At 33.9% G+C, this 22,544-nt stretch overlaps 1 protein-coding gene and 1 pseudogene across 4 annotated transcripts in view; one reads left to right on the top strand and one right to left on the bottom strand.

Annotated features, from left to right (window-relative positions):
- The first annotated feature begins 218 nt into the window (after positions 1-218).
- Positions 219-22,544, top strand: part of LOC137806667 (RNA helicase family protein) — a 53,762-nt gene continuing 31,436 nt past the window's right edge. The window contains exons 1-15 of one of the 4 annotated variants that reach the window (XM_090300185.1): positions 219-566; positions 662-764; positions 870-1,060; positions 1,221-1,277; positions 3,797-3,947; positions 4,030-4,430; positions 5,030-5,248; positions 7,102-7,213; positions 7,394-7,585; positions 9,746-9,825; positions 18,514-18,636; positions 18,751-18,837; positions 19,204-19,304; positions 19,623-19,680; positions 21,625-21,690. In XM_090300185.1, coding sequence (XP_090156311.1) covers positions 309-566; positions 662-764; positions 870-1,060; positions 1,221-1,277; positions 3,797-3,947; positions 4,030-4,430; positions 5,030-5,248; positions 7,102-7,213; positions 7,394-7,585; positions 9,746-9,825; positions 18,514-18,636; positions 18,751-18,837; positions 19,204-19,304; positions 19,623-19,680; positions 21,625-21,690 — 2,199 coding nt within the window. In that variant the 5' untranslated portion in view covers positions 219-308. The remainder of the gene's footprint in view (positions 567-661; positions 765-869; positions 1,061-1,220; positions 1,278-3,796; positions 3,948-4,029; positions 4,431-5,029; positions 5,249-7,101; positions 7,214-7,393; positions 7,586-9,745; positions 9,826-18,513; positions 18,637-18,750; positions 18,838-19,203; positions 19,305-19,622; positions 19,681-21,624; positions 21,691-22,544) is intronic. The other 3 variants (XM_090300184.1, XM_068606894.2, XM_090300186.1) reach the window with 3 other exon arrangements.
- Positions 2,448-2,707, bottom strand: LOC137806668 (small ribosomal subunit protein eS27y pseudogene; annotated as a pseudogene).

Raw genomic sequence — 22,544 nt, forward strand, 5'->3', positions numbered from 1 at the left:
ATTTAATAACTTGTCAATTAAAATTAAATAATAGCAGTTATTTTTTTACTAAATAACGAAGTGAAATAGTCAGTAATGTAATAGTAAATCACACTGACATGACTCTGATTTGATTGAAGAACAATATTCGATTGATCTTAAAAGTTGAGAGTCGAAATTTTAACATTTTAAATTTTAATGATGGATTTTATTAACTGGATAAAAGAAAAAAAAATAAAAATTTAGCCCAACTGGCGAATGGCGCATTGGAAGGGAAAGAAAAACTCAAATGTTTGATCGTGCAAAACACATTTCACATTGAAGTAAAGATGGCGCCGAAAAAGAACAAACAGAATGCAAAGGCGCAATCAGGTCCGAGGCTTCAAATTTCGGCCGAAAATGAGAACCGCCTCCGCCGCCTCTTGCTCAACTCAGGCCGCTCAACTCCTGCGGCTGTCAGTGCCACTGCGACGGACGATACTCTAACCAAGGCCCAAAAGGCAAAGAAGCTCAAAGCCGTTTACGATAAACTTTCTTGCGAAGGTTTCACCAACCATCAAATTGAGCTCGCTCTCTCTGCTCTCAGGGTACGATGCTTCCAATCCATCTTGAGCATGGAACTATGGAATTTCAATTTTTTTTCGACATTAAAATTCATTCTCTGTTTCATTGTAATTTATAGGAAGCTGCTACGTTTGAATTAGCTCTTGATTGGTTATGTTTGAATTTGCCGGGAAATGAACTTCCGCTCAAGTTTTCTACTGGAACATCCAATTATAACGAAGGTGTATTAGTAATCCCTTTTATTATATAAATAATAATAATATTCTTGAGTTCATCCACTTTTTGGACTTTTGGTCGGTGATCATATAACTGTTATGCCTTGTTAGGGGGTTCTGTTGGTGTTATATCAAATCAACCGAACAATTCAACTCCGGCCGTGGATTCATCTATTAGAACTAATGAAGATGCTCCAGAATCATCAGTTTTAATCAAGAGACAGTGGGATGATGATACTTTAGATTCTTGTCTACCATCTCAGGCAGATTGGATCAGACAATACGTGGAGCTACAGGAAGAGGTAATTTGAGTCCGTACATCACTGCCTATGAATGCTTCTTGTAGGTTGTGCTTGAATGTATTAGGTTTTTCGTGTAAATGATAATGGTCTTCCAAGCATAACCTAAAATAGGAATTTGAAATTAATTAATCTGAGAGCCTTAATAATGTGGTATTTGCAGGATGAATCTGATACTTGGGAAGATGACATTTTTATTGGAAATAGAGCCACAAAAAAGGTATTTCTCTCTTTCTTGAAGATTAACAATGCCTAAACATTTTGGATGTTGATCCCAAGCTCAACCCCATCTATTTCCATTGTTTAGTATCCCCTCTGGTCCTTTTTATAATAGAAATACTGAGTGTATTATTTTTGGTCCTAATTACTAGAAAAGTAGACCCATTTGTCTGATGTTTTATTTGGTAAATTCCTTTTATACTCTTATTTTGTGGTGGATTCTATCTTAGCGAGACAGTTACTCATTCTCTCTGCAAGTTGATTTGTTCATCCTTAATGACAATTATTGGAGTAGTTTTTGGCACGAGGAACACCAAATGGACACTTGGTCATGTTGCTTAACAATATAAGCCACAATCATTGGTGGGAAAAAAAGGAGACTTGGAATTAAGAATGATTAACTTAGAACACATTTGGATAAACTTCTCCATAAAGTTGAAATTAGTTTATGTACAAGATGAATATAAAAATTGGGAAAGTTTATACAAGAGAAGTTTAGCAAATTAGCTTGTGCATAAACTAATTTTAACTTACGGAGAAATTAATACTTTTTCTTTTATTTTTCTCTCCTAGAAGTCCTTAATGGAGAAGTTTGTCCAAGCGTACCCTTAGTTTCATTACCTATATATTCCATCCTTTAAATATTTTAGTTCTAAAGGTATTTGTTGCAACTTGCATATCCCATGTTTGTAGACTAAATTATAATATATAAGTAGGGTGTAATCCTCACCTTACAAACCGACGGTTTTTTAAGGTTGAGTTATGCATAAACCCACTCACTAAGATGGTATCAAAGCCATTCAGAGCCTATCATAGTCAAGTTCATTGGGCCATTGTGCCACCCACTATTGGGCTCCTGTTAGGCTACCCACAAAGATCTAATTCCCCACACTTGAGGTGTTCATTCCTCAACGTGAGGGAGTGTGTTAGAGATCCCACATCAACTATGAATATTATAATATATAAGTGGAGTGTAATCCTTACCTTGCAAGTAAAATTTACGAGATTAAGTTAGGCGTAAAATCACTTACCATTAATTTTTTAAAATCCTTAATGTCTTGATAATGTGTGGGCTCAACTCATCCAATATAACAAAATTAACCAAATCATAACTAAGACAAGAGAAGGCAAATATGAAACTTTCCACTCAAACAAAAAAAGATGACGACCTTCAATCTCCCTTCTTCCTAAAGGAGCATCCCTATGTTAGCCTTGCTTGTCCACCAGTTGGCTAGCACAAGACAGTCTTACAGTTCCCACATACAACAACAATTTGAGAGTGGCTAAACACAGTCGTTATGTTAAAGCAACCTGGCACTTAACATCCACGAAGAAAGAGTTTGGGGACTGAACAAGACACTTGAGTTTGTGTTTGTTCTTCTCAATCTTAGCAAGAGGATTTGGCAAATCACTATCATTTTGAAGAACCATATTGGTAAAAGAATTTGGAGGAGCTAAAAAGAGTTTGATTTATGATATTTTTAATTAAAATTAATTGATTTAAGGCTTAATTATGTTTTAAGTACCTTATAAATTTGAGTATTTTCAATTAACTCTATACCAATTTTTTTTTGTTTATTGAGTGCTCAATATTTTTTATTTTCGTTTAAGTATTCTGTCATTTGATTTTTCCGTCAAGGAGACATAGTCATTACTTCTTTCTTCTTGTCTCCAACTTGCATATCAACACGCGCCTCCCTTTCCAATCTCCTCCAACTTGTTAGTGAACTTGCTCTTGAGAGGGAATTAACAGGTTGATCGGTGAGTTGGAGGTGATTGGAAAAGGAAGGAGCAAATTGATTGATGAGTTGGAGACGAGAAGATAAAAGTAATGGTCACGCCATCCTGTAGGCGCCAAAAATCAAATTGCAGGGTACTTATGAAAATAAAAAAATACTTAGAGCATTCAATAGAACAAATTTTTTTAATAGGGACTCAATTTCAAATTTCAAATTTATCAGATACTTAAAACTTAATTAAGTTGTAAGCCTTGATTTAAATGTTTTTCGTTGGTACTAATGAGTTAGTTGTTTGTTTCTTAAAAAAAAAGAGATAAGAGGGAGTATAACTTTTGGTTAGGTATTACAAATTCTAGTTTACACCCATAGTTATAGGTATTCAATAGTCATTTTTTTTTTCGTTTTTACATCATGTTTTGGTTATAGTTGATTCTTGCTTTAATTTCTTATCAATCTAGTAGTTGTTTTTTATTAAATGCATGATAATTTCTACAATAAACGGTTAGGTTCATTGGCTTTTCCTATATGCCATTTTTAATGACATTGAATTGATGGAGCTTCTTACTTTAAGTGGTTATTCACTTAGACAGTAAATTTTTCTGGGTAGTATGATATGCTGATAATCTTATAGGTCTCCATCTTCATTAGAGGATGGAAAGTTCAATATCTTCATATTGTTTGGTTCCTATTAACTGTGGAATTATGTTGTAACATTGTTTATTGCGAAGTTAAGGAGCTTAACCTCTGATTACGAGCTAACCTCTGTCTCTTGTCTCGTTAGCCCTGTGAACCTAGGCCTTATGATGTGATTGCGAAGGAGTATCTTGCTGCAAGATTAGAGGCTACAAAAGCCAAAGAAAAAGGGGAAAAAAAACGCCAGGAGCAGGCAGGCCATATCATCCGTAAACTGAAGCAAGAGTTGGATGCTCTAGGTTAGTTTGATTTCATTTTCTATTTCAATATTTTTTTTGTGAACTGTAATTGTCTCATTTGATTGTTTAATACATTGATCAGGATTATCAGTTGACAATTTGTCCTTAGAACATGAGCATGAAATCAGTTGTAACTTCAAATCTGAGAGAGCATCCACAGGTCATGAGCCTGTTGATTGCTTTAAAGAAAAAACTCCATGTGATATCAAAGGATTGGCTTCTGACGAAACAAAAGTTGATGCAAGTGATCCTGAGAACCATAGCATGGTGGAGCATCTTGTTAAGTCTGGTTCACCACTTGTACCTGTGGAAAAAAATTCAGCTCAAGGGGAGGTTGGAGATGTTGAGCTTGGTGGTTTCTTCTTGGAAGATGATTCATCTAGTGAAATATTACCTCCTGATATTTTGAAAGTACAGAAACAAGAAGAAATTAGAAGACTATCTGAGAAAAATTTGGATAAACTAGAAGGCATTTGGAAGAAGGTAATTTTTAGGCTCTGCATTTGATGTTTCTTGATGAATGGAGTTTAATGCTGTTTGTGTTTTCCGGTTGCTCTCAAAAGTTTGAGGAAATGCAATAATTGTGTATAGGTAGAGAGAGGGAGGGGGAAAATTCACGCATGGATATTTGTTTCAAATAAAGTTAATATATCAATCAAGGTGGATGGGATATTTTCATTGATTTTCATGCTATATACCTTTATGCATATAGTTTTTCGATTTTTGAAACCAGTAAAATGCCATAAGAACTTACATATAAATTTAAAACTCTTGATTTGGGATACGATTAGATATTTGGCTTTTGGTGAAAATCAAAATGTGATTTCACTGACATTTATGATTAGGAACTCTGCAGGTTTGCTCCACTGATTTTCTCTTTTGCTTAGGAAGATTCCTTAATCTTACCTTCCTTTCCTTGTAATCTTTTTCCTCTTCAGCTTAGTGAATTCTCCTTCATAAAATAGTGATTTTGAAATAACTATGTTGTTTCTTAGAATTAGGTGGTCAACATTTTTTGTGTTTGTTCTTGCTATGATCTGACAGTAGTTATTTCCTGCATGTTATAATTTTCATACTGTTAGGGGGACCCTCAAAAGATTCCAAAGGCTGTCCTTCATCAACTATGCCAGAAATCAGGGTGGGAGGCTCCAAAGTTCGATAAAATTGTTGGTAGAGGAAAGAGTTTCTCTTATACTGTAAGTATATTGCGTAAAGCCAGTGGGAGGGGCAAAAATCGAAAAGCTGGGGGATTGGTCACACTTCAGTTGCCTGATCAAAATGAAACTGTTGAATCTGCTGAGGTGAGTCATCAAAATCAAAATGAAGTTGCCTTAAGCTTGTCATCTCCATGCTTCTGTAGATATAGAAGGTTTTTTTGGGTACTTGAGAGGGATCAGAACTTATTTTGTTAGGCAACTTTTTCTTTTTTGTTTTTTTCTGGCATGAAATATAGGTTGTCTGTAGGTAAAATTTCAGAAGGTCAAGTAGATTGAACTCTATACTCTAAACTCTCTCTCTCTCTCTCTCTCTATATATATATATATGTATTAATAGAAAACAGTATAAAAAATAGAAGAAAGAGAAATATATATTGATGATTTCTGTGGACTGAGAATGAGTTCTTTTTTCAAGGTAATTTCTGGAACTGTCAAGGAATTGAAATGACAATGTAACAGAGCAACATTTCTCGCAAAATGATGAAACAGAGAAGAAGAAATTTCCCAAGTCTGAGAGACCACTTTCCTAATCAGTTAAAACCTCCCATTTTCATTCCCCCATTTTGATTACCCTCACTGCCTAATAATGCTTTCTTGCATGATTCCTGAATAGGTCCTGCAATTCCCCTATATCACATGTCCATTCTGTTATGTTTTTCATTCTGTTGTCCCTTCCCTCTAATTCAGTTGCTACCTGTCCCTCTCCACCTTCACCCAAGAATCTAGAGGGTCCTGAAGCCCATTTATTTCCTTCACCCCTTCCTCTTTTTTCCTTACCTTCTATAGACATGTAAATTGTGCCTATTGTGTGTGTGGAAAGGGGAGGATGGGGGAAGATCATGATGTTTTGTTTGATATAAGCAGAATAGTCAAGTGCAACATGGAAGTGGATGCGCCCCAAACAGGTTATAGTGGGAGGGTGGGTGGGAGATATGTTGATCCTTAAGTAGATTTACATAACATAATGTATATAATATATTTTGTTAAACTAAGAAAGAAAATTTCCTAATGTGCTTGAGTGTTTTCTCTATCGGGTAATTGATTGATTTATAATAAAAAAAGAATGATTACAAAATCATAAATAACTATTGGGTAATTGATTGCCATCCTTACTTCAAACCTTTTTTCCTTGTAGGGAATTATTCATTAAACTTCATTTGTTAACACACTATAACAAAATAGTGTTGCTGAATGCAAATTTTGTCAACTAGTTGAGACAAATCACACCCTTTCTACGTCACTATCAAATTCCATTTCACTTCTAGAGTGACACACCTCCCACAATCTATTATTTAATCAATTGGGTGTTTGTTTCTTCTAAATAATAAGACTTTGTACTATATCTTGTACTGTATATTTAATAGTAATTATTCTTATGGTATTTAGTGGCTCATATTCCATGTCCATAGTCTAGTTCAAACAAAATACTTAGTACTAGTTAAATGGTTCTTGGGCATTGAGGTTGTTATATCCTGTTTGGGCCCTTCCATTTCCCAGAGAAAGTATGTCTAGATATAACAACCTATACTGAGCTTGTATCTTAACACCTCTTTATAGGGTGTGATTTGGGTGTTGCTCATGCTTGTTAAAAAAGAAATTTTTTAATTGGAGGACCAAAAGAAACATTGCCCCAACTTGGAGGACTAAAAACATATATAAGCATTTAATAAATTTTCAAAAAACCATGTGACTCAATTAAATCCACGTGGCAAACGCTAAGTAAACCAGCGTTTGCCACATCATCAACATCATGAACATTGTCTAATCTTAGGACTAAAAATTGCATTTCGCAAAAGGAAGTGAAATTTTTTAACTAGAGGACCAAAAGAAAGTGCTCCAATTTGGTGGACTAAAACATATTTAAGACATAAAATTATATGTTAACAAATTCTTGTTATCTTTCCTTACATTGTTTGCAAATCTTTACCTGATTTCAGGATGCACAGAATAAAGTGGCAGCATATGCATTGTACAAACTGTTTCCTGAGATCCCAGTTCATCTCACAATTTCAGAACCTTATGCATTTCTTATTCTGAAGTGGATGGAAGGTTGCTTTTTTTTATCTAATCAATTTTTTGTTTGTAAATAATTAGTTGTATACATTTTATTGCTTGAAAACTTTAATTTTTATCAATCTCTAATATAAGTATTATCAAGCTATTGGTGTTAGGTATTTAACCATATATACGAAGTTTTGTATAGAAGATATGACATTTCATAACTTACAGGGGAATCATCAAGCAATCTAGAAGACAGTGAGAAAGATCATAGATCAGGTTTTGTGGATTCGTTATTAAAGGATAATAGTTCTGGTGCAACTGCATGTTTTGATGTTACAGATTATAAGTCTCCCCAAAACTTTGATGAACTCTATGAAAATAAATGTTCAACCATTGCCCATCATCAACAATTTGCTCAAAGTAGGTTCATCCATGTCTTATTTAATATAATTTTGAATTTTATTCCCATTCTTTTCTGTTTATACCATGTTTCCTGTTTTCTGAAGTTTAAATAGGAAAAAAGTGAAAACAAAGAATGATAAAAGAAAATTAAAAAAAGTTGTCACTCTTTGCTTTATATTTTTGAAAACTTGAAAGAAAGTGCATGCAGAAATAATTTTCTTAAACCAAATGGCTCTTTAAGATTTTGAAATACATTTATTTCTTTGGCTGCCTTTATGTTTAAATTCTTTCTGTTGTGATTTGCAACCATTTATTAGTGTTTTAGTACTTTGTAAAAGAAAGCCTTTGGGAAATATGCTCACTATTAGGAAGGGTATTGTAGAAGGAACTTTATTAGTGCTTTGATGGAGTATATTATCTGTTAATGATCCTTTAAATCCTGACGGTTTTTATTCTGAACTAGCTTTTATAATCTTAAGATGTTAGATGGGGCACAGTAGACAGGTCAATGTGAATTGTGGTTCATGAGTCAAGATGCTTTAGCCTGACTAACAGTTGGCGGGGTTGGTCAAAAGTTGGCTCATTTTTTTCATGTTAAAATGAGTTGGCTCCCTTAATCCATGGGTCAAAGTAGGTTGAAGTTTGGTTGACCCACTTAACCCACTTTTCTTTTTTTCATAAAATTGGGGTTATAAAGTTTGGAACGGTAATATTTGCATCATTATAATGGTTTTTTATTCTTTTTCCTGTTTTCCTCACTAGTTTTCCTTCTTTTTTTTTGTATGTTTTAGGAGAACCAACCAACTTTTAGGAGAAAGAGAGATAGGAGTAAAGAGAAGAAAAGAAAAGTATGTGAGGATTGAGAAAATTTAAATCTAATTCATGAAAACTGTGATTACAACAGATAGCTATATCTAGTTCTAAGTGTGATACAATTCTGAGTCAGCACTGTAACCACCTGTAGCTAACTTGTAATCTGTAACTAACTAAAATAGAAAAGCTAAACAGAATGTAATGTAATTATGTAACTACATTGAAATGAAAGAAAATGTAAAATATGCATTAATCTGAATACACAGCTTATACAATATCTCTAATACAAACCTATGGTAGGTTGAACCAGGTTATGTTTTTTTTCTAGCTCATTAGAAAGGTGAACCAGGTTGGGTTGACTCTCCTTTTCGCATCCTGTGGTGAGCCAACATAAGTGAGTTAGGTTGAGTTACTATGACAACTCTAGGACATGCGCATGATTTTTTATATTATTTATTTAACATGTTCCTATCTCTAGCTGCTTGGGCTTAAATATTGGATAAAAAACAGACTTATCTATCTTGTGCATGTTGGAAATAGGAGCTGTTGTAAATTCAATTCTGAAAGAAAACCACCTTTATTAATACTTGACATCACATATTAACTTAATGGGGGAAAATTATTATGATGAAAATGCCCTTTCTAAAAGAAATCTAACACTGTTTTCTTCAAAAAAGGTGATGAATGGCACTTGATTAATTCTCGTAAAGCATCCACATCCTTGAATCCTAAATGCTAATTTGGGGTTGTTTGATTTTAATACCATCACCATGATATATGATTGTCATAGTAACTACATGTAAAAGCTGCCTAGCCATTTTTGGCAACGTGCATTACATTGGTTGGTAAATTGTATGGTTTGGCTAAATACATCAACTTTAGTTGAAAGATCATTACAAACCCAATACTCAATAATGTCATCTGATTTTGTATAGTAATTAAATAGTGTTTAGTATAACAAATAGAATATGTTTAGAAAAGGTATAGATGTGCTGATAGGTTAGCTACTTTTGGTCTTTTGATATGTTTACTTGGTGGGAGCATATGCCTACTATTGTGAGTCATGAGTTTGTTAGATATAGACTCAGTCTATCTAACTTTAAGTTTTCATAGTGGGTTTGGTTTGGTCCGCCCACTATCATGTATTTTGTTTTTTTTTTTATTTCTTTTCATAGACTTCTTGGTGTGCTGCAAATGGTTGATACAGGTTGAGATACTGACTTCGTATAATGATGGTTTTGCACACCTTTAATGAAAAATGATTTGTTGATAAAGTCCTAGTGGTTAATGCTTATTTTTTTCCTTATACATGTAATTGTTTCTTTTTTAGTTTCTCCTTCATGAAATTAGTGTTCCATTGTATAGGAGAAACCTATATCAAGGAAATGGAGAGTGGTGATTTGAGACAGGAGCAATATATTAAAATGAGAACACCAAGATACCAGGTTTGAGCATATTTTTGTATTTTGACTTTTGGCTTTGTCACTTTTTGGAAGCTGTATAGCATTATTGTAAAGAGTATATTATTAGGATAAACATATCCTTAATACGTCAATAATAATTAGGAAAAAATATCTTTTGGATTTTCGTATTCATTTTAACATATTTTTGTTTCCTTATTTAAGAAAAATTTATTGTTACAAACATAGATGACAAGAATCTAATTGGTGTGTGATAGTTATTATTAAAATAATTTTTTATTTTCTTTCAAAGTTAAAGTTAGTATCAGAACTCACAATTTTGGGAGTTTTGTTTCCATTGCCACATTAAACGTCGCTACTACCACTGTTGACCACCATTGTCGAGGTCAATGGTGGCCAAAATAGTTTGCCCCACTTTGATGATCACAACACAAACAATTGCGTTATCAATGCAGTTGCCACAATATTAGTGATGTACATATTCAATTATTCAACTGGATGGTGGGTGTTGACTTTTTTGTTTTCTATTATGGTTGTGTAAGCTATTTAGAGTATATATACTCTGCTTGTGTAGTCTTTATGTACAAGTGAAATAATATTTAGGTCTTTTGTTAATTTTTTTTCTTCTGTTTTTTCTTCATATCAAAATTTTGATATGGTATTAGAGCCTATCCTAGCCAGGTTTGTTGGGCTTATTGTGCCACATGCTTTCGGGTTGCTATTGTTTCACCCACAAATATCTAGTCTCACACTTGAGATGTAGATGTCTCTTTGTGAGGGGGTGTGTTAGAGATCTCACATTGAGTAGAGATAAGGCTAATTTACAGTATATAAGTGGAGGCAATCCTCACCTTACAAGCCAACTTTGTAAGGATGAGTTAGGCTTAAACTCACTTCCTAATATGGTATCAAGAGCCAAATATTGGTCTGCAATGGTTAGTTCAAGCTCGCTCCCATCTGCTTCCTTGTTTTTTCCCAATTCTATAGCTGAAAAACTTTATGATGCCAATTATTTCCATAAAAAACAAGTTGAACCCGTTATAAGTCACATAAACTTCATAGATTTGTTGTAAATTCTGTGATTCCTCCATGTTTCCTTTTTGACGATGATCGTGCCTTTGGAACAATTAATCCAGCTATGAAGAATGGGAAGTCCAAGATCAAATCTTGCTTTCTTGGCTTCTATCAACTCTCTCAAAGTCTCTTTTGTCTCGTGTTCTTGGAGTTGTTCACTCTTATCAGGTGTGGGAACATATTCATGATTTCTTCTTTCCCTAAACCAAGGTGTGTTCTAGATAGCTTTGCAATGATCTTTTTGCCCACTAACAAGACTATGCGTGAATTCTTGGGACAAAGTAAGTCCATTGCAGTTGAACTTGCTGGAATCGGATGTCCTGTCAAGCATGATGAATATGTTGATGCTATTCTTGATGGTCTTCTACAAGAATATGCTTTAGTTATTTTTGTTATTGAAAGCAAATTTGAAACACCTCCTATCATAGAAGTTGAGGCTCTTCATCTTGCCCATGAATCCCACTTAGAGGAAATTTTCCCCTCCTTCGATAAACTACTCAGTCCTATGAAAATCCAACCTCTTCAAGCTTGCAAGTTCGCAACAATTTTTGTGGAAAATTTAGCCACTCTTCCTTTTTTGATTGTGGTGCTCGAAGCCACGGTGGTTGTGGTCGATAATTGGACAACGTTCAATGTTGATTTGTCTTTAATATGGACACACTTTTAGTATTTGTTACTATCATGCTGATTCATCGTATCAACCTCCTGAATTTGTTGTCCTATATGACCTTACTATGAATCAACCTCTGCAGTTTTCTACTAGTAAGTCTAACCCACCTTCTAAATCAAACATCTGGTCAATCCTACTTGTCTTTGTAACAACTCGAAATTACCCAAGTGCTATGATAACTAATTCATCAGCCCAAGAAATGGTAATTCCAATTGGATACTCAATTTAGGAGCCTCTTTTCATGTGGCAGGCAAATCACAAAATATTCAATAGTTTAATCACTTTGAAGGGCCTGATGAAATTTATATTGGTAATGGTGAAGGTCTTAAAGTTCATGGTTTTGTTCTTCTTGTCTCAAAAACCCTACAAATCCTAATTTCTCACTTTACTTACACAATTTATTGAATGTCCCTTCAATTACCAAAAAACTTACTTAGTGTCAGTAAATTTGCTCTTGATTATGTTGTTAATTTTTAGTTTTTTCCTTACTATTGTAATGTTAAATCATAGGCAACCAAAGAAGTCCTTCTTCGAGGCACCGTTGGAATTGATGGTCTATACTCCTTCCCTAATCTCAAGATTCAGGATTGTTCATCTCAAGCTATGTCAAAGATTTCTTAATTTTACCGTACTACCTCCAGTTCAGTTGTTACATCCGATTTTGTTGTAACAAATATATTCGAATCTAGCAATTTGTGGCATGCTAGATTTGGTCATCTAGATGCTAATGTGTTGAAACATGTTATGACTCATTGTAAAATAAATCCATCTAATAAAAATGTGGATTTTTGTTCATCTTGTTGTGTTGGAAAATCTCATGGAGTACCTTGCTCTTTGTCTGAGACTGTGTATAATTCATCTTTTGAGTTGTTTTTAGTGATCTTTGGGGGTCTTCATATATTCTATCTAACAATGTATATTTGTACTGTGTCCTTCGTTGATGCTTTTTCAAGATTTAATTGGTTGTATCCTCTAAAACTTTAATATGAAGCTTTTACTGTTTTTTAGAATTGTAAGTCCATGGTTGAACTTTTTAGTTTGATACCAATATTAAAAGTGTACAAACTAATTTGGGAGTTAATTCCGGTCCTTTAAAGTGGATTTTAAGGCGTACCCAACCTCATAAAACTGACTTGTAAGGTGATATTTGCAACCATTTATTTACTATAATTTGGCCATATCTTTAGTTAATGTGAGATCTGGACATCTCGAGTAGGGGACTAGATGCTTGATGGTCTAGTAGACGTTTGATAATGTGTGATACGATAGTCCTAACAAACCTTGCTAGAATAAGCTTTGATACCATTTTAGAAAGTGAACTTTAAACCTAAAGTTGAAAGATATAGATGGAATGTATTTCTGATCTTTCTTACAAATGTGAGTACAGTCTCTATTTATAGACTGTTTTACAACTTAATTAAAGAAAGAAATAATAGGTAATGAAAGCCAGAAATAATGAGTGTTTAAAGATGTACAAATAAAATAAAATAAAATAAAATCACTAACAAATCTGTCCTAATAAATATAGAATGGAATTTGCACTTAATTATAGCATAATTCTCCTGACTATACAACACTCCCCCTCAAGTTGGTAAATGTATATCTATCATTCCTAGCTTGCAAGTAAGATCTTCAAATTGTTTTGTGGGAAGTCCCTTAGTAAACATATCTGCCAATTGAAGTCTTAAAGGGATGTACTCAATGGCTATAAGACCATCATCCAACTTCTCCTTATTAAAGTGTCGGTCTATCTCTACGTGCTTTGTTCGATCATGTTGAACTGGATTGTGTGCAATATTGATAGCAAACTTATTATCACACGCCAAGCCCATAGGAGCTTCATATTTTAAAATTAGGTCATCAAGTATGATCTTCATCCATAATAGTTCACACACCCCTTGAGCCATGACTCTAAATTCTGCCTTTGCACTTGATCTTGCAACTACATTTTGCTTCTTGCTCCTCCATGTCACCAGATTTCCACCCAAGAACATGCAGTAGCCTGTGGTGGATCTCCTATCAACAATCGATCCTGCATAGTCAACATCAGTATATACTTTCATGGATAAGTTTTCCCCCTTTTTGAATAGTAATCCTTTTTTTGGAGAGGCTTTTAAGTACTGAATAATTCTATCTACTGCTTGCAAGTGTCTTTCTCTTGGATCATTCATAAATTGACTAACCACACTAACTGCATAGGCTATGTTTGGCCTAGTGTGTGATAGATAAATGAGTTTTCCCACAAGTCTTTGATATTGTGTCTTCTCCACTTTTGGGTTTTCCTTATCATTCCCAATCCTATGATTTTGCTCTATTGGCACTCCAGTGGTCTTACAACCCAACTTACCTGTCTCTTTGAGAAGATCAAGGATGTATTTCCTTTGAGAAATAAAGATGCCTTGTCTTGAGTAAGCAACCTCTATCCCAAGGAAGTACTTCAGCTTCCCAAGATCTTTCATCTCAAATTGAGCAGCTAGTCTCTCCCTCAAATTTTGTTTTTCAATCTCATCATCACCTGTAATAAAGTTGAAAGAAATAGATGGAATGTATTTCTGATATGTCTTACAAATGTGATTACAGTCTTCTATTTATAGACTGTTTTACAACCTAATTAAGGAAAGAAATAATAGGTAATGAAAGCAAAAAATAATGGGTGTTTAAAGCTGTACAAATCAAATAAAATCAAATCACTAACAAATCTGTCCTAATAAATATAGAATGGAATTTGCACTTAATTACAACATAATTCTCCTGATTATGCAACACCTAACATAACCTTATAAAACTGAGTTGTAAGGTATGGTTTATATCCGTTTATATACTATAATTTGGTTATATCTTTAGTCGATGTGGAATATATTCAATACTATTGGCCTTATGTCTCAGTGTGCTTGGATCCTTGATTCAGAAGCATCTAATCACATGACTACCTTTCTCATGCTCTTCAATTCCCAAACATGGCTTCATCATAAAAGACTTGGGCATTCCTCTTTGAACATAATTAAATACTTGTTCCCTTATTTGTTTACTGAAGAGTTTGTTTGGTCTTTCAAATGTGATATTTGTTGTGAAAAACATCATTATGCATCTTAACCCATGATGGTATTGTTCATGAACTAACATGCGTTAGCACTTTACAACAAAATGGGGTTACAAAAAGGAAGAATCGTCATCTTCTAGAAGTAGTTAGAACTTAGAGCCCTCCTTTTTCAAATGTTTGTGCCCAAAACCTACTAGAAATAAGTTATGTTAACTGTCACATACCTCATCAAATAGTTACCCACTTGTGACTTAAATTATGTTATTCTTATTGGGTTTTTGTTGTTTTTTGTTCCCTTTACCCCCTTAGTGTCGAGTCTTTGGATGTGCTGGTTTTGTTCACTTTCATAATCCTAATAACAGGAAATTAGATCCTAAAGCTTATAAATGTGTATTTTATCCTCCAATAAAAGTGGATGCTAAGTTTATCATTCCAAGAATTTTTGTCTTTATCATCATGGGTGTAATCTTTCATGAACAAAATCCCTTTTTGTTAATCTTCCGCTTTATGGGAAGAAAACACTTGAATTTTCAATACTTGAGAAAATGATATATTGGGAGCTGGAAAGAGGTTGCTCTTTGGTGGTTATATACCTATATACATAAGTTTTGTCATACAATAGTGACAAAGCAAAGAGTAAAAGACAAGTAATCCTAGGTGCAAATAAGTATTACCTGTTGCATAATCAGGAGAATTATGCTCTAATTAAGTGCCTATTCCATTTTATATTTATTAGGACAGATTTGTTAGTGATTTGATTTGATTTGATTTGTACAGCTTTAAACAACCATTATAATTGTCTTTCATTACCTATTATTTTTTTCCTTAATTAGGTTGTAAAACAGTCTATAAATAGAGACTGTAATCACATTTGTAATACACATCAGAAATACATTCCATCTATTTCTTTCTATTCCTTTCAACTTGGTATCAGAGCCATTTCGAGCCTATCCTAGCGAGTGTTTGTGTTGGGCCTATCGTGCCACCCGCTATCGGGCCGCTATCGGGCCGCTATCGGACCACCCATAATATATAGTCCCACGCACGAGTTGGCAGTCTCGGCGTGAGGGGGTGTGTTGGAGATCCCACATCGACTAGAGATTAGAGCCTTTCATTGTATATAAGTGGGTGCAAACCTCATCCCCATGAGTCGGTTTTATGGAGTTGAGTTAGGCTTAAAGTCCACTTCGTAATACTACCAAAAAAACAACTTTTGAATAAAGCTTATTTAGCCTACTCTGTACCTATTCTAACACGCCCCCTCCAAATCAGGGCTTGTTGCTACTCAGGATAATCAAGTACTTTTGTCACAGTTTTAGGAATAGTAATAGAAGATATAGAGGAAATAGAAAAGAAGTACGAAGGACACAACATGTACTAGCTAAGAAAAATTGTAAATAGGATGTGGATTACGGGTAGAGTGAGTACTTTTTCGGATAACATTGCACCAACTCAAGTCATCATTATCAGGAGCCATGAATATTGAGTAATGACTGAGAATGACTTGATAAAGGACTCACATTGGAGCATTGGAGTAGTTGATAGGTGATAAGAGGTGGTAGTGATGGTTTGGGTGGATTTTGTATGGCATTTTAGATATCAAGAACAAGACGAGCAACATACTCAACCAATGGTGCCATAAGGGCATGGTTAACATAACCAATATCCTTTACAACAATCCAATCAGTATTACCAAAGGTGCTAATATACAATGGCTAATGTGGTATAGTAAAAGAGATGCATAGACCACAATGTAGAGTACCTTTAAGATATATTGGGATGCATTTAACAACAACTCAATGAGATTTCGTAGGAGCAGACTCAAAATGACACACTTCGTAAACAAATGAACATATATCTCATCTAGTAATAGTAATATACTGAAGAGCGCAACAATAGACCTATAAAAAGATGGGTCAAGAAGAAAATCAGCACCCTGTGTTGATAGTTTAGAACCAGAAACCATAGGAGAAGATATAGGATTAGGTTCAAGCATATTTTTTTTTGGCAAGAATATCTTTTATATGTTTTGTTTGTGGCATAGCTAGAGCCGTTGGACTGTGGTGGACTTCAATGTCAAGAGAATGATCCAAGGAATGCATCTGTTTGAGAGAAAAGAAACAGTCAAGTTTATTAATAAGATGCAAAACAAGAGATATAGAGTTTCCCATTATAATGATATCAACATATAGACAAGTAAGTACATAATACGTTTTTTATGAAATAAATAAATAGAGATGGATCACAATTTATTGTGTTTAAAACCAAAGTCTAGTAAGGTAGTTTCGAGTCTCTTAAACCTAAACCAAGCTCGCGGAGCTTGCTTTTAAGACCATAAATGGCTTTCTGAAGCCTGAAAACTTGAGAAGTGGAATTTATATTTGAGCTCTAGCAACAACAAAATTCAGTTTATTGAAAAGGGGAAATTTGGTCAATATTGTTGTGTTGAATCTGCTGATCAAGAAGATGGGTAGAAGTAGTAGATGAAACTTGAACAATAATAAGAGAATTTTGATTATTTTTTTGTATTTTTATACAGCCAATTCTTATGCAATAATAAAACCCTCAACTTCCTCAATAGTAATAACATCAGATTCGCTATTAACAAGAGTTATAACAATATCATATTCTTGGGGAAGACCTTCAAGAATCAAATCCAAATATTCTTTTAACGCAACTGGTTCTCTAACTGAACGAAGACAATCAATAAGAGACTTAATATGAGAAAGAAGCCTAATAAGCATGCAATTATCTAAAGAAGAATGATGTAACTCAAAGCGGAAGTATCTAGCCTTTCTCCTAGTCTTATGAAGAAAATAGGCATGCATTTTGTCCCAAACTTCATATGAACTAGCACAGCCAAGAATACATGATAAGATAAAACTGGAAAGGGAAGACCTAAGTCACACAATAAGCATACCAACTATTTTTTCCCAAGAAAGAGACGTTGGGTTAACATGTTTAACATCACAATATTCTTTGCAAGAAACTGCGATGATTCTTAAGGAGAAAGTGCAAACTGTCACTAACAATGCTCCTTAATGACAGGTTCAACCTGTTGATGCCACATCCAAAGTTTTTTTTTTTATCTTCAAGCTTCTCTGTAATTTGATTGGAGAATGTGACAGGTACATTGGTAGGAACAAATGAACAAGAGTTTTCTTGAGGAGGAGGGTTTCGATTGGAGGTGGATTAGTAGAGGTTAAGGGTGGAACAGCTATTGAATTTGTTGTAATGACCGGAAGTTTGTTAGATCTAGAGCTCTAAAAGAATGACTCTGTAACTTCTTTTTTTGTAATCACAAGTTAATTAATAAAATCATTCAATTCATTTTGTTTGTAAATACTTTGAAATCCTACTTTGCTTCTTAGAGCTAATCAAAGTCATAGCAATGACAATCGATCCTAATTCTTCTACCCAAAAGTCTTTAATTTGTTCATCCATGTACCCAAAACCTAAATTCTTTCTCTCTGTTTCTCTCTCTCACTGGTTAGTTATCTCCTTTGGTTAGCATGGCAAGAACTGATGTCTTGATTGCTTATTCATATAGGCTAAGGCTATGCTTTAGCAAGAAGAAACTTTGAAAAATTTAAGCTTTTAGCTAAAGGTACAAGATTGGTTTTATTTGTTTTCCCAACTTGTCATGCAATATTCTAGTATACAATGCATCTTTCAAATTTTCCTTGTGCAAAAGCCCAATATAATATGGGAATTGGGATCACAAGGATTGATGCAATTTCAAGAATCAAATACTTGAAGCTCAGGCTATGATGTGGAAGCTTATAAAAGGTTCTATATGTATTAATGTATAATATGTGTAGTAAATGATAGCCAAAAAATATTTCGTAAGATTTTCAGAACAATTGACTTATTCTATACGGAAATGGAAAATTAATCAATTCTGAGCTGGATAATTTATCTACTTCAGGATATGCTGAATCTCAGAGCTACTCTTCCTATTGCAGCTCGGAAGGGTGACATATTGCAATTGATGAAGGAACATGATGTACTTGTTGTTTGCGGAGAAACAGGCTCAGGAAAAACAACTCAGGTAACACATCAACTACAATTTGTGATATTTTTCATCCTGTATTTTCTAAAATTCTTGTTTTCTGTCATTTGTCAGTGCATGCACAGTTTCCTTTCTGACTGCCATTTAATGTAGGTTCCACAATTTATATTGGATGACATGATTGAGTCAGGACATGGTGGATACTGTAATATTATTTGCACACAACCACGGAGAATAGCGGTAGGTTCAATATATTGTGCTCACATATTTGTCAATATATACAATATCTACAATAGTTTTCAGCTGTAGTTGGTAGTCTTCTGTCGCATATTATTAATGAATAGGTATTTACTCGTTACATTGGTTCCTTCCCTACGTGCATGTGCGGGCATGTTTTTCCTGGTCATCAAGGTTTGACGAGGAATACTGCGTTTTGAATTTTCTTACTGACTGTACACTTGCACTATATGAAGCTGTCAAATTGAAACTAAAAATAATCTTGGATTGGTTGGATACTCTAGAAACTTAGTGAATACTCCCAAATTTAATGTATGATTTTCTGCATTGTTATTACCTTCAGTTTTTGTTTTATGCCTCATGTTTTAGGCTATTTCTGTCGCTGAAAGGGTTGCTGATGAGAGATGTGAACCTTCACCAGGTTCAGATGGTTCTTTGATTGGTTATCAAGTTCGTCTTGACAGTGCCAGGTACTCATTTTTCATTTATACTCAATTGCTTGCTTTGTTTTCTTCATTCATTCATTTTGAATTTTGACTTTGAATTATTAAATATTTTTATACTAGTTGAGGATATTTATCAATACAAACCAGTATCCACTTCAGTACCTTGGACCTTTTGTGTGTAAAATTGTTACCTAGATGGAAAGGAAATTCAATGCTGATGCTTTTTTTTGTTTTCACCCTTCACATATCCCATTCCCCATGGGGCAACAAAAATAATGTTTTTCTTTCTGTTCTGTTCTTAGTTGGAAGTATTAAGTTATTGACTGTTTATTTTCTTGTTAGGAATGAGAAAACAAGGCTTTTGTTTTGTACAACAGGGATCGTTCTAAGAAAATTGATGGTAGGTTATTTTTGTTAAATAGTATAACAGGTTTATACCTCTTGTTGTCTTCAACTTGATACATGCATTATTGCATCGAAAATGAGAATGACTAATTTTTTATTGTTTTTATTTTTATTTTTTGTTTTTTTTTTGTCAAAACATGATGACATTATTTAATCCTGTGTAACCGCTTTATTTGGGCAACGCTCATGGCAGCATTAGATATGATCAAACAAACAAATAGTGGCCATCTTAGAAATGGGGGAGTAAGTATGACCATAAAGCCATGAATTTGAGTATCTTTCACAATCATGATTTCTCGGACTGACTTAAATTTGTTTGGTTTTATATATCTTGGAATATTTATGTTTCTTTGGAATAAAAGATTTTTATGTTTAGTTTTAATAGAATTTTCCCCTAACTTAAAATATTATCACATTAAATGATATAGAAAAGGTAACGTGATATTTTTAAGACAATAAAACTGTTTTTTTTTAATTGGGAATGTATGATTCACACATCTCCCATGAGAACAATTTTGTGAGAATTCCAGGTAAAAATTATTTCTTGGAAAATAGGTTTCTTGAGAATATTATTTTCTAAATAGTTAACTAAACAGGAAAAATACACATTCCTAACTTCAGATTAATTGGAAACTGAGAAATCTTGTATCAAAAGTCCCCTAATAGGAAACATGCAGCAGCAACCAATGCTAGATTCTTCTCATCAAGCATTGTCTGTTCCACCCTGGATGGGATAGTTCTTCTTGAATATACTTAGTAATGGTAACTGATTATAAAAGAGAAACAAAGTTATGGTGGGCTGGTGATAACTGGTGGTCACTGAGAAATTAATATATAGGATTTGCATTGAGATCGAATTGTATACTATCAGGTGGAAACTGTCAGGAGAGATTGGTTTAGAATCTGAAATGTGTTGTCCATTACAATGCTAAATGTCTGAATATTTTTATTATTGCTTTGTTTTGTATTAAGTTTGCTATATCATGGTATTAAGAAGTGGACTTTAAGCCTAACTCAACCCCATAAAACCGGCTCATGAGGTTGAGGTTTGCGCCCACTTATATACAATGAAAGGCTCTAATCTCTAGTCGATGTGGGATCTCCAACACATCCGCTCACGCCGAGATTGCCAACTCGTGCGTGGGACTATATATTATGGGTGGCCCGATAACGGCCCGATAGCGGGTGGTCTGATAAACTCAACAAATACTCGCTAGGATAGGCTTGAAATGACTCTGATACCATATTACAAAGTGGACTTTAAACCTAACTCAACCCCATAAAATCGGCTCATGAGGTTGAGGTTTGCACCCACTTATATACAATGAAAGGCTCTAATCTCTAGTCGATGTGGAATCTCCAACACATGGTCTTTTGATATTCTTCGTTTTTTATTGGAGAAAAATTACTTTAAATTTTATGAGATCTTAACTGTGTAACAGTATCCTAGAAGCTTTTAAAAGAGATAGTTCACTATTTATTTTCTTGACATTGTTTCATTGTAAGACATCCTGGTTTTGACTGGCCATCCATATTATTTTCCTACGATACACATTTAGTTAGTAGTACACTCTGGTTCTTAATATAAGACACATTTTATAAGAAATTCATGGTCCTTTTTATAAGTTATTTCAATAAAACATTATATATCTTTCCCTTGCCTCTTAAATATTATGAATGTGTTTTTTTGTTAAAGAATAGTGAAGGGAATTTTAAAAGTCATTAATAATGAGAGTAAATTTGATATATTGGTAACATTTCTTTAAAAAATGAACAAAATCAATTAATTACTTTTATTGGTTGATGTGATTCTGTTGGAAGGGTCTTACATTAAGGATAAGAGGAATTTTACCATAAATGTAATTATACTGTTTATAAATCATTCTTATGTTTTATTTTGTTAACTTTCAAGTTATTGTTTACCTTGTTGATATTCCAGGGGGATAAAAACTTGTCGGGCATTACTCATATCATAGTTGATGAAGTTCATGAGAGGTCTTTGTTGGTGAGTTGAATAAATTAATATGCTATAGACAAGCTTTTTGTAAAGTTTACATTGAATATAATTCACATTATTTATACCCTGGGTGATTGGATATGTGAAGTTCTCGCTAAGATGACTTTGATCACCATGTATCGTGAATCAAGTATTCCAAAAGAGTAAGCAATTAGGTAACGACAAATGACTGATTATATGTTATGTTTCCAAGATGGCCTCTCATGCTATGCTAGATCCCTTTAGGCTTGAAATGTAAACAATGCACAGACCACCTACCCTTTTTTCTTATCAAAAGTAGAATATGCAAAAGCATTACTATAAAACATGATCCCAACAAGGTTGACACCCTATGTAATATCTATATCAATCATTTGCAGCAGACTCTAATAGCATGAAAAAATAAAATACTACAGATTTCTTTTACACTAAAGTACGAGAGCTATGAACATAATGATTCCATTCACTATTCTCAATTTTAGAAAGAATAATATATTGCTTCTGTATTTGAATAATGAGGCCATTGGACCTACAAATACATGAGCCTGCTGGTTATTTTAGGAAATATAGAGAGCTAATTCTAGGAAAACAAATCCCTGTAATTATGTGATTTTTTTAAATACATAATCCTGGTATTAGTAGCAAGATACACATGTAATAAAGAATAAGATTATGGCAAAGGATAAAATAAAAAACCTCCTAAAATACATAATGACAGCACGATTTTGACATTCACCCTCAAGCTGATGAGTAAGTGTTCATTCCTAGTTTGGATATTAATTCTTTCAAGGGTTAAAGCAGTTCAATGCTTTTGGTGAGTATGTCTGCTAGTTGATTTTGAGTGGACACATTGGACCTATAAA

This window comes from Phaseolus vulgaris, chromosome 3 (genome assembly GCF_051622355.1).
Source record: "Phaseolus vulgaris cultivar YP4 chromosome 3, ASM5162235v1, whole genome shotgun sequence".
NCBI classification, from domain to species: domain Eukaryota; kingdom Viridiplantae; phylum Streptophyta; class Magnoliopsida; order Fabales; family Fabaceae; genus Phaseolus; species Phaseolus vulgaris.